The sequence below is a fragment of the Poromitra crassiceps genome (genome assembly GCF_964638095.1).
Source record: "Poromitra crassiceps genome assembly, chromosome: 2".
Lineage (NCBI taxonomy): Eukaryota > Metazoa > Chordata > Actinopteri > Beryciformes > Melamphaidae > Poromitra > Poromitra crassiceps.
The window spans coordinates 38,524,743-38,538,048 of record NC_139624.1 but is presented as its reverse complement, the minus strand read 5'-3'; the positions used below and the strand labels follow the sequence as shown (position 1 = coordinate 38,538,048).

General features: G+C 43.5%; 1 protein-coding gene across 1 annotated transcript; it reads left to right on the top strand.

Moving 5' to 3' along the window:
- Positions 1-301: 301 nt before the first annotated feature.
- On the top strand, positions 302-12,888 carry lmod2b (leiomodin 2 (cardiac) b; the record flags this gene model as incomplete). The annotated part of the gene is made up of 6 exons (XM_083657739.1): positions 302-577; positions 1,198-1,650; positions 2,950-3,210; positions 3,647-3,862; positions 4,822-5,271; positions 12,722-12,888. 6 exons carry the CDS (start codon positions 302-304, stop codon positions 12,746-12,748), a joined length of 1,683 nt encoding a protein of 560 aa, XP_083513865.1. The 3' UTR covers positions 12,749-12,888.
- Positions 12,889-13,306: the final 418 nt, after the last annotated feature.

The window sequence follows — 13,306 nt, the reverse complement described above, 5'->3', positions numbered from 1 at the left end:
AGACCGGAGTGGAGTCTTACCAGAAGGACCTTTTGACTGGAACTCAAGAGATAGAGGCCAATCTGACCAGACACCCAGCAAGGAAACACCTTGATTGGGCTCTGACTCTGCAACGACCCCCTATGTCTTTGGACCTCCAGCAACCCCCAGGCCGGATCCCATCTTTCACACAGGACCTTCTCTTTTGTTGGAACCTATAATCCCCAGAGTCCAACTTCCTACCATACTCATATTCAACTCAAGTAGTGGACTGATAGTGACTGAACCTCAAGCCTCTGCCCTCGCTAATCACGCTTTGGCCATGAGCTGCTTCGGGTACCGCAGAGAGCTGAGCAAGTACGAAGATGTTGACGAGGACGAGCTCCTGGCATCCCTCAGCCCAGAGGAGCTGGCGGAGCTGGAGAAGGAGCTGGCAGACATCGACCCTGATGCCAACGTGCCCATCGGACTCAGACAGAGAGACCAGACAGACAAGACCCCAACCGGCACCTTCAGCAGAGAGGCCCTCATGAAGTATTGGGAAAACGAGACGCGCAAACTGCTGGAAGATGAAATAGGTGGAGGCAGCTCCAAACCGGTCAGTGATGCATTGGGGTCTAAGCCATTTTTTCCTATTTTTGGGCCGTCTCATCTCCTTGTGTAATAATGCTTGTATGACATCAACCCTGTAATGCACTATCAAGTGATAGCCTATACATAGCCTATATATTTTTATTTTTTATTTTCATGACAACCTGGACTAGGCTATATAATATGTATGCTGCAATGATGTCACATGAATGTATAAATTGTTATATGACCATAAATACAAAAGAAAAAACAAAGCGGAAATTGAATCTCACAGAAATGTATTCAAATCACACAGTGAACAATAATAACAATGGCTTGTGTCCATAATCTGTACTAAATTAGGGGTCCTTGATATATATATTTTTAAATAATAACTGATTTAAAGGACTTAAATTACATCCAATCAAATCACAGTTGCCTTAAAACTTAATTGATGATAATGAAGTTTAAAGAAGAAAAGGTCTATATGGCATTGCAAATTGCAAACTCATACTGAACAAAAATATGCAAGTGTACGACTACAAAAAATGCTGACCTCCCATCACAGACTGCTTCCATTGTCGCTCAACTTGTGTCTATAAAAGTCCAAGAGAGAATTCACCATTTTAAAACCTTATCTAAACACAGGATGAGGAACAAGAGGAGGAGTGTGTGACAGGAAGAAACAGCGAAGCGGAGGATGAAAAAGACGACGAAAACGAGAAAGAAAAGGAAGAGCGCACAAAAGATGAAGAGGAAGAAGAAGAGGAGGAGGAAGAAGAAGAGGAGGAAGAAGAGGAAGAAGAGGATGAGAGTGAAGAAGAGGAAGAAGCGGTAACAGAAGGGGAGGAGGAAGAGGAGGAAGAACAACAAAAACCTGAAGCCCCAAAGGACAGCGGTCCTCTGACGCTGCGGGCCGACGCCCCGATGCTTCTAAAACCTCAGAGGGCGGAGCCTATTAGACTGACTCCTCCCCCTCCACCTGCTGACACCAACACCAGCGGAAACCCCACCGTCGTCGACGAGACTCTCGAACGTGTCCTGAACAACGACCCTGAACTCACCGAGGTCAACCTCAACAACATTGACGACATCTCACAGGTAGGGTTGTAGATTTTTTTTTACAAACTACTTTAAACATAAGGTGGTCATCCTGGATCCAAGAGTTCTGAAAAATTTAGTAATTCTAAAAAAAATAAGCTTTTTCAAGTGTAGCCTACAGGGTTAGGATTTCCTCAAGATTATCGAAAAGAGAGAAAGAAGGCCAAAAAAGTATTTTCAAGACAGCCATGTCAGTGGCAGCCATCTTACCTCTATAGTGTAACTGTTAAGTAACTTTGATTCTATGCTAGTTTATTTTTTAGACCTGTGTGCATCTCGCCATAGTTAGGTGATGGCATAGTTACATATATTTGGAACAAGTCAAGTCACGGTGTAGCCTATTAAAGTACAATATCACACCAAAGTGTCACAGTACACTTTACAACAATGAAACAATATTAAAAGAATCCAAGAGAGACATAACAATAAATAATGTAAAAAAACAAACGAGATAACAACACAAATAACACTATCAAAAAAAGAAAGCAAACACAATTGTTGGAGAATGAGCAGCAACTACTCATCATCCTGTGATTAACTCAGAGGCCATTTACACCTGGCATTAACATGCGTTTTCTGTGATCAGATTGCAATCTGATCAACCAAAACGGGTGTCCTCTCAATCCGGATACAGTTGCTGTATGTGGATTGAGAGTACACATTGCATTTACACTTGTGTTCAATGTGGTCACAATGCGTCCCTGACCACCTCTGGAGGTGGGTTGTCCGATCAGATCGCAATCCATATTCTGTCCTCAATGTGTCTTGGGGGCGTTTACACCTGTACTTTCAAGGGCCAAGCACTATCTGATTGCAATCTGATCACAGAAAAGGCATGTTAGTGCCTGCCAGGTGTAAATGGCCTCGCAATGTCGCTGGTAGCAAAGATGGGTTTATATTTGCAGTAAATAAAATGGGTGCTCATTTTGTAGCATTGTGTAAGGAGCAGGGCATAGTTTGACTGCCTCTCTGAAGACTTCAGGTGTACACCCCCAATCCCCATAGCAACAAGCATCTGCCTGTTGAAGTGTCTTTGAGCAAGACACTGAATCCCTATCAGCTGCAGGGAAGCTGTTATGCAGTCGACCCCACTTATGACCTGCCTGTGGAGGGGGCAAGCAAAACGAGTTTCCCAGTGGGACTGAAAGGATCATATTAAGTCAATTTTAAAGCTCCTCCCATGATATGCTGTATCATGTGCTGTAATACACGTCAAACGATAATATACTGTCATGCTGATTCAAAAGGTTCCGCTAAATGTTTTGGAGAATATAAATATTAGTCTAACTCATCTCCCAGGAAGTCCTGATCCGATTTGCTGAGGCGTTGAGGTCCAACACACACGTGCGGGTCTTCAGCCTGGCCAACACCCGAGCTGACGACCCCGGGGCGCTGGCCATCGCTAAGATGCTGCGAGAGAACTCATCCATCACCAGCCTCAATATAGAGTCCAACTATGTGACAGGGAAGGGCGTGCTGGCTCTGGTTCAAGCACTTCCAGGAAACAACACCCTGACTGAGCTACGCTTCCACAACCAGAGACACATGTGTGGAGGACAGGTTAGTTGGTTAGTTGGTGAGATTATGATGCCAAAAGCAACAAAAAATATTATTATTATTATTATTATTATAGTATAGAGAATTATTTATGACTTTACTACTAGGCTACTCCGAATCTGGTTATGGTTAACTGCTTGATTTATTTTTTATTTTGGCAAGTAAGAAAATATTAATTGAAACCCTAGTGCCTAGTTACATGCTTTTATACAAAGCACCTGATTGATTTTCTAGAATAAAAAAGATCTTCCTCCTCTCATCCATCTCATCTTTCGCTCCATTTCAGTCCTCCTCCTGCCCCCCCCCCCCCCCCCCTCTCTTCATTTTTCTTCCCCCATCAATCCCACCCATCAGGTGAAAGCTTCTCAGAGCAAACCATGCCCTGGTTGGCTTCTTCTGTCTACAAGTGCAAGGTGTAACACTGTCTCTTCCCTCCCAGGTGGAGATGGAGATGGTGAAGATTCTGAGGGAAAACTACACCTTGCTCAAGCTGGGTTACCAGTTCAACCTCCCCGGTCCCAGGATGAGCATGACGGGCATGCTCACCAGGAACCAAGACCGCCAGAGGCAGAAACGGCTGCAGGAACAGAAACAGCAGCAGCAGGGCCACCAGGGGGGGCCAGAGGGAGCTGTTAACCCTCGCACCACTGCGCTGGTATGTAACTGTTTGTTCCATAGTAGATGTTTCTCCTAAATGGAGAACTGACATAAGATCCTAATTAAAAACCTTTTGATTGGCTAAGATGTTTATGGAGGATTGACATAGGATCCTAAAAATTTTGATTGGCTAAGTAGGCTGGTCTTTAGCTGTTAAAATGTGGTGAACTGTGGTGGTTCTCACATAAAATTATGTTCATCAAGTCTCCTACTCAACATCGTCGTTTACATTAGTAATTGATTGGATTTATATGGTGCTTTTGTGTGTGTGTGTGTGTGTGTGTGTGTGTGTGTGTGTATGGTCAGATTTGATTTTGTCCAGAATCCTATGTCTGTACTGTGGAGATAGCAGAGGAACTATGATCAAAATAGCCATTCTTCCACATTCTTCACAACTGTGTTAACTTCTTGTTAATGAAATAATGCTGAAGTTTGACGATTCATTAGTTTGCTGGGGTCCCCCTGTAATCCCATCAAGGACCCCTGGTGGTCCCCGGACCCCCCGGTGAGAACCATTGCTTTACTCTCCCTGGATTTCAGCACTCTCCCATGATGGCCTTAGGTGGGGAGCAGTTGAAATTTAACATTTCGCCTCCTCTAGAAAAGCAAATGTTTTGGCCTGGCCATCACCGCTGCTAATATATACAGTATATCCTCCAAGTAAGATAGATGAACCCGCCTGCAGTCTTTCACAACGGGTATAACTCTTGTATGCCACTGCAAAAAATAATATGATCTGAGGGGAAGTGCACCACTTTTTATTAAAATCTGGCACTTGTGGATAGAATATGGAGATAGACGTTCCTGAGAATCAGTGACTTCAGCAGGGAGTTTGCAAAGATAAGCAAATTTAGGAGGGGGAGACGGTCAGTGAAAAGAGTGTGAGGTCAAGGGGCATAACGTGTCTGTTGTGCAGTGTGATAATCCTTTTAACGTATCTCTTCTCTCTCTCTTTAGAAGGGGACACCTAGTTCATCACCTTACAGCTCACCCAGAGCCTCCCCATGGTCCTCGCCCAAGCTTCCCCGCAGCGAGCCGGCTAAGAAGCAAACTCCCCCCGCTCCCCCTCCGCCCCCACCACCTCCCCCGCCTCCTCCCCCGCCCCCGCCGCCTCCCCCTCCGCGGGAGAAGAAGAAGCCCACCAGGAAGATCGCTGAGGTGATCCGGGCGCACGAGGAGGGCAGCAAGAAGGAGGTCAAGGCCAAGGGGAGGAAAGGCAAGAAGGGGAGGGGGAAGGAGCGTCAGAGAGCAGAGACGAGCAGCATCCTGAAGGAGCTGAAGAACGCGTTGAGACCTGTGTCTGGAGAGAGGAGAGGGGAGGAGAGCAGGCCATCCACGCCCCTGAGGTCAGCCCACGACCAGCTGATGGAGTCCATCCGCACCAGCAGCATCCGCAAGCTGAGACAGGTGAGCGCTCCCCGCTCACTGTTGGTACAATATACCCTCTTCACAACAACCGTTTTGAGGTCGTAAAGCAGGTGTAACCAATATACCCTTTTCACATCAGCCATTTTGTGTCCAGGGGCAGGGTAAACACAGGTGTAACCAACTGCAACATTACTGCAACATTAAAGGTCCTTACACATCAAGAGCGATGCGAATATACGGCACGAAATTGCGATGCGAGTTTTGACCCACCTGTCAATCACAGCCACAGATGTGTACACGTCGGAAGCGAATTTCTGAAAAATCGAACGTGGTTCGAAAAAATAAACACCGCAATAACGCTCAGCGAAACTTCGCCGTCGGTATACACGGTTGCATTGACTGATATAGGTTCGGAAAATATTATTGACGTGCAAATTAATCGCACGAAAAAAACGTGCTCGGTGTGTAAGGACCTTAACTGCGGATGCCTAAATGGAATGTAATTTGGAAAACATCATTAATGTTATTGGTGTGTTGTGGCCTAAATTGAATGTAATTTGGAAAACATCATTAATGTAATTGGTGTGTTGTGTTTACCTTTGCTTTGAGACACAAAATGGCTGCTGTGAAAAGGGTCTATAACATTTATGAGTACCCTTGCACTGGAACACCTAAATGCAATGGGACCATCATTAATAGTAATGGTTATAGCTGCTTTACTTGTTGCTTTACCACCTCAAAACGGTTGCTGTGAAAAGGGTCTATACAGGAAGACGGAGAGAAACAGGGAGATGTAGAGATGTATGTACTGTCTGTCTGTCCACTATGCAGTCATATCAACCCTAGACTCTGTGCCATCGCCATAATACTGACTACAGGATCTGGATTTCCTCTCTCTTGGCACCTAGTCAGGAAAAAGCTCTCATCTATTCAACGTGATATAAAGAGAGAGCCATCAAAGTGATAGAGTGCCATCTGGTTGTCATGCAATGACACAAGGTAGGAAGGAACAAGGGTAGGGCTTCATTCAATTCAGTTCAAAATGCTCCATGCTGTTTTACCAGCCAACTTGATATTTCAGAATAAAATAGGATGTTTAGGTATCTGCAACCAATATTTGATTGGTTGATTGCGTTCTTTTGCCACCTTGACCTTAATTAAATAAGTGTGATGCTTAATTACCTTTAGCTAGGTAAAGAATGGGACTATTTTTTATAATGTATCAAGCCAAAACCGTTTTTTTTTTAATTAGACATGGGGCAGAGGGAATGTGCAAGAAAGGGAAAGGAAAGTTAATGACCTTACTCATTCAGTTATGGCAATAATATTAAATTTCCCAGTAATGAGTAGTGTAACACTACTATTTCAATTTCAGCAATACAAATTAAGTCATTATTGTGTTATCATCTGTTAAAAAAAAAGTTCAAAAAAGTTTGATTTTATTGAACAAAAGTATGACAAGAACATTGGACTGGTGAGCAAATTCTGTTTGAAAATGAGAAAACAGGACCTAACTTCCAGGTGGTGTTTTACAACCTGGCTCAGGGAATTAACAACGAGGAGAGTCATGTGCCAAAGTAAAACTTATAACAATGTATAAATTGAGGACTAACACACACTAGGCGTACGCTCCATCAAACCAAAAGAACAGAACAAAAGTGCACATAGGTGATGTCAGAGAGGGACACTGAATGGTCTGCATGCTTTTAAAGCCAATACACCAGGACCATAGACGGATTATGACTTCACGGGCCCCTGGGCATGCCCCCCTCACGGGCCCCCCCTCACAGCGCAAAAAAAAAAAGAAAAATTTGCCCCCCGATTTTTTTAAATCCAGAATGCAACTCGGGCAAGTTATCAGATATCTGCACTGATTGCAAAGGGTGGACAGCTTTTTCATGTGGTGACTTTGTGAAACAGTGTCTGAATGTGGCTGCAGATATACTGTGTTCACTCCTGAGATTGCATCCCTGCAAATTGTCATGGCAAATTGTTTACAAAAGATGAACAATAAAGCTGATTTTCAAAGTACCTTGAGGATTTTTCAAGTTGTGAATTAAGTCAAATTTCTCTCTTGATTACAAAGGTGGAAAATACAACTGTTTTTAACTGGGTGTTTACTGATTAAATGTTTAAGCTCCCCACAAATGCAGATGTTTTTTTTTAAATATATATAACCAATTGCAAATTATTACAATTACCAAACAGATAAAAAGTAGATTATTATATTGAAATGTTATTTTAGATTTAGAATGTTAATTTTCTATAAAACACAATACATTTTAACACGTTCACTGCCAATGACGAGTTGACTCGTCAAACAAAATTCAGCCGTTCACTGCCAATGACGAGTTGACTCGTCAAAAAAAAAAAAAAAATTTTTTTGACGGTGCTACGTGGATCAATGCCCCCCACGTCTCCTATAAAAATATTGGAAGTATTGAATTAGTATAATCTATTTTACCGACCAACTAAGTGGCGACAGTGCTCTCCCGACAGAGAGAATGCCAACCAAAAACAGCCGCGGGAGAAAGCCATTCTCAAGGAAATGGCTTGGCGATTTTACAGTCATCAGTCACCAGACTCGCCGAGAGCGGCCGCGCCAGCAGAGCAGCACACCGAGAGCGGAGAGCGGTGCTGGCGTGGGGGATTGCAAATTTGCATAATAGATTATGGGTGAAACACACTTTGAAACACCCGCAGAAAGGCCAGAATCGCACGCATTCCGAAAACCCAGAAACGAACGAGCCTCATTCTGTAGGCGAAAACGCTTTCACGCTGCTGCACACGGGCGCACAAGGGTGGGGGGTTCCAAAAATAGATTGGGTGGGCAGCATAAAGCCTAGAATCGCACAAAGCTTCATCAAAGCTCTCAACCGAAAATCCAAGAAACGATTGAGTCCCATCCACAGTCCACACTCGCCACACTCGCCGACGAGGGGCCGCCAGAGAGGGAGGCTGCTCACTGCTCAGACAGGCAGGAGAAACTGGCTTGTGACAAACGCCACCAAACACGCCCACGGAGGGAGGAGTTTAAGGGAGAGGGTGTTCAGAACTATATTGTTCAGATGTCTGATCTCTCACTGATGCCAAAAATAAATGGTTAAAGTGACTGTTCTGCCTGTTTGATTGAATTTCACAAAACTGCGATTATCTCAGCTTCCTGTCTCAGACACTGAAACCATGCTGTACTCAACGGCTAATATCTACATAACTACTAACTCTACAAACTAACTCTTTTAGACAGAGAAAGCACACATTATCTATTAGTACTTTTGTGAACTTCGTGTTCACAAAGTCCAAGCAGAAAATTATCCTCGGCTCTTGTAAAATGAGCCAGAATCCTCAAAAAACGGCTTGGCAGAAGCTACCTACAGTAAAAAAAAAAATGGCTGGCAGTGAATGTGTTAATGTAATTCCACAACGTTTATTTTTGGCCCTCGGCCCTCCACCCAGATTGAGTTTTGGCCCTTCATGGGAAAGAATTTGGGCACCCCTGAGCTAGAGTCTCTTCGCAGGCCGCCTGCGAAGTGAGCTCAGGGGCCCATAAGCTAGAGTCTCAGCTGCGAAGTGAGCTCAGGGGGCCCATAAGCTAGAGTCTCAGCTGCGAAGTGAGCTCAGGGGCCCATAAGCTAGAGTCTCAGCTGCGAAGTGAGCTCAGGGGCCCATAAGCTAGAGTCTCAGCTGCAAAGTGAGCTCAGGGGCCCATAAGCTAGAGTCTCAGCTGCAAAGTGAGCTCAGGGGCCCCATCAGTTAGTCTCTTTGTGCGGCGGCCTGCGAAGAGACTCTAGCTCATGGGCCCCCTGAGCTCTCGGGCCCCTGGGCGAGTGCCCGGTATGCCCGTTCAGTAATACAGCCCTGACCAGGACCAGGTGCAGTCCATCAGCCAAGACAGGGCCAGGAGAGTGGGAGGGTCGTCGTCACAGGTGTAACTTAAAGTATTGTTACTACTCCCAGAAAGTAATGTGACTACTCATTACTACTACTGTACTTTAGTAACAATAGACCCTTTTCACAGCAGCCATTTTGATAGTGAAAGCAGGGTAAACACAAATGTAACCAATAACATTAATCAAGTTTTCTCTGATTTCTCTCCCATTTCTTCCCTAATTGACCAATTCTCCTGCTGTCGAAGTCGTTGCTCCACCCCCTCTGCCGATCTGGAGAGAGCTAGCACATGCTTCCTCCAATACATGTGCAGTCACCAGCTGCTTCTTTTCACCGGCAGGACGTCACGCATGGGAGGATCATGCTATTCCCCCCAGTTCCCCTCCGCCCCGAACAAGCGCCCCGACCGACCAGAGGAGGCACTCCTGCAGTGACCAGGACTCAAACCCCACCGGCTTCCCACCCGCAGACACAACCAATTGTGTCTGTATGAACGTCTGACTAAGCCGGAAGTACCGCTGCTGGGAACTGAACCCGGGTCTCCGCGGTGGTAGGCGAGTGCTTTTACCTCTACATCAGAGGTTCTCAAATGTTTTTCAGCCAAGGACCCCTTACAAGATAGAAAATATACCGGGGACCCCCTCATTCTGATTTGTGATTTTGGGCTAAGCTTAATTGTTTCCACGGTGACGTGCTTGACTTTTAATTTGATAGGTTTGTTCTTAGAATGTAATCCATGAACCATTATGTCATTTAGCAGACGCTTTTGTTTTGTCCAAAGCGACTTACAATATCACAATTTGTCAACAGTACTACAGAAAACCACTATGCAACACAATCAATGACAGCCAAGATATTTTGATAGACTAGCACCATGTAGGAAGTAGTTTGAGAAGGAATAAGTAACATGTAGCATTTTTTTTTTAATTAATTAATTAATTAATTAATTAAAAAGAAAATTACCTGAAAACTTTTCACGGACCCCCTGGCAAAGTGCCGCGGACCCCCATTTGAGAACCACTGCTCTACATTACCCAACCAATAACATTAATGAAGGCCCTGGCACTGGAACACCTACAGTAAATGGAATGGGGCCACCATTTTAATGGTTATACCTGTGTTTACCTTACTTTTTGACACATCAAAATCTCAAAAAAGTAATACATTACTCTTGAATAGACATTCACAAGAGTAATGTAGGCTATTACTTTTTTGAGAACAAAAACCAACATCGCAAATATTTTGCAGAGCCAATTGGCTAAATGCAGACAAAGGCACAGGTGGACTAAACAGTAGGCTAGTACAGATTACAAGCAGATATAGGCTAAGGAACGCACAGTGCTACAGAACTGTGTAAAGTGACAACACTACAGTTGCAGAGAAGATTCCAGAGAGACTTTGCTAAAACCACACATGAAACAAACTGCACAGGGATATCTGCAGGCAAGATGAACAAGTAGAGAGTTTAATTTAGATCTGACAGCCAGAGGTGTGTGAGTCATGCCTGCGGCGGACATGGTACGTTCTGTCTCGGAGGCGGGCAAAAGACTGCTTACCACCACCCAGCACCGCAGCATGATCACAATGCTTTTACAGCAAGACACACACACACACACACACACACACACACACACACACACACACACACACACACACACACACACACACACACACACACACACACACACACACACACACACACACACACACACACACACACACACACACACACACACACACACACACACACACAAGCCATGCCCATGAGGTATGACGCAAATGTCAGCCAAGCTCTCAGTTGAGTGGAGCACCCTCAACCTGTGGAGGATAAAAGGATAGAGAGAGAATGAGGAGGAGAAGGGAAAAATAGACAGAGACAGAGAGACGGGCAAACAAGGAGAGACAAGTCCTCTTGTGCTTAGAAACAGTGGTGCACATGACAATGACAACTTTTTAGCTGTACATATTTTATTAAATGCATTTATTCGATCGAGATATCTTCACACTTGACTACTATATTTGCTAAAGTGCTAGCTAGAGGTTATTCTGCCATAAATTGTATTGAGAAAAAAAACTAATTAAAAATAGAGACATCTGGAAATTAAGCATAGTTTTTCTTTTTTCAGTGCATGACATATCAGGCCTTATCTTACGCCCAGTGCAAGTGTAAGGGCAAAATTCTTACAGTTTGCTAGTTTCTAGCACTCAAAATCATTTTTTTCCTTCTTTTAATTACCACTGGGTCACTGAAACATGTCCTTTGATATAGGATCAGTTGTAATAAAAATAAATATTTTTTATTTTTATTTTGAGTGCTAGAAATGAGCAAAGATTCTGCCCTTGCACTTGAACTGGATGCAGGTTTAGGTCTTTGGTAAAGGAGGAAAGAATTTTACCTCTGCTAATGCTTGGCACTGCTTGTTATGTTGTTACAATGGAAAATCAGTGCTGGCCTCAGATGGCGGGGGGCTCCTAGCTGTGAAATTCCAGCCACTTAGTGCAGGTATTTATAGAACCAGTTGACTGGAGCTTTGATAAAGACAGATAGGACATGTTGCCACGGCGCACAGAGACAACACAGTCAACACAGCCCACTTATAAACACATTTGTTGACACAGAGGTGATCTTGCAACTTTACATGCACATCAAAAATGCACTTATACTGAGATTAAGGCTATAATGTGAAGCAGAGCCCATATACATATTCTGATTATGTTGATCATATTCATCTGATAATATGCAAGGTAAGCATAATTGCAGTAACATACTATTCTGATACGCAGCCTAGTGAGATAAAACTTTGCAAATTGCATTGCAATTTTTGAGAAAAGCCGCTGCAAAATCAAGCAATTTTGTTTGCAACAATGTATAAAAGGGGCAAGTGGGCAATCTCTGTTTCAATGTTTGTCCCACTGATGATGTCATAGGCATTTGTGACATCACTGATGATGTCATAGGCATTGTGACATCATCAGTGATGTCATAAGAGCAATTGTGATGTCATCAGTGATGCAGAGTTGTGACATCATCAGTGATGTAATAAGAGATGGTGAGCCCGCACAGCGGTCGAGCTGCAGGGCGTGCGGGCAGGCGAGGCTGTGTAGCGGCCGAGCCTAGGAATTAGCTGAGCCTAGGAATTAGGGAGCAAGTGGGCACCGTTTGTTTCAATTTTTGTCCAACTGATGATGTCACAATGTCTATGACATCATCAGTGACATCATTATTGACAAAATCATCGTATGACATGACTGATGATATCATAGGCACTAATGATGTCATAGGCATTGTGACATCATCAGTGATGTCACTCGAGCAATTGTGGTTTTTGGATACACTCGAGCTATTGTGACATCACTGATGATGTCATAGACATTGTGACATCATTGAGAGATGTCATCGGTGATGCAAAGTTGATCAATTGTGTGCTGCATTTGCCAATAGGGCAGGTGAGACCACGCAGCGGCCGAGCTAGCTGTGTATGCTCATGCAAAGCTCATGACTATCTTTATTTTCAATATCATATCAATATACTAAAGCATGAATGCCTTAAAAATATTCTTAAAAACTGCTCTTAAAACTGACGTGGTAATTTCTCCCCAGGTGGAGCTCCCACATCATCTTCAATAATAGAAGAGGAAGAACGCCACTGGTCCATTTGTTGCCATGGAAATTGGGAATTTGAATAATTTGATGAGGGAGACCAACAACAATGAAAGCAGGTGAAAACGTTGGGATTACTGAGGAGAAAATAACTGCATTTTTACTCTTGGAAGAAATACTGGAAAGTCGCACTGCAGTAATACCTTTACATTTCAAGAAACATCTTGTTACTTTAAGTTTTTTTTTATGTATTTATGCATATTTGAGAAAGGTATTTTCAGTTTGAAATGATTACTGATGAATGAAATGAAACTGATATGTTTTCTAACATGTTCTTGTAAAATTGTAAATATTTTCTGTATTCCTAAATATAGCTATGTGATGTTTACAATGTCACAGTAATTAAAATGTTTTCAAGGTTATTGCATAGCCTACTCTGCACACAGCTCCACTTGAAAGTATCAGGCTGTTAAGTTAGTGAGGTAATTTCACTCTTGTTGTGTGCACAGCCACAAACCTTCAATCTGTGCATTGATGTATTGGAGGAAAAAGATGTATGTATGTAGCCTATGTGAAGGCCAAAGA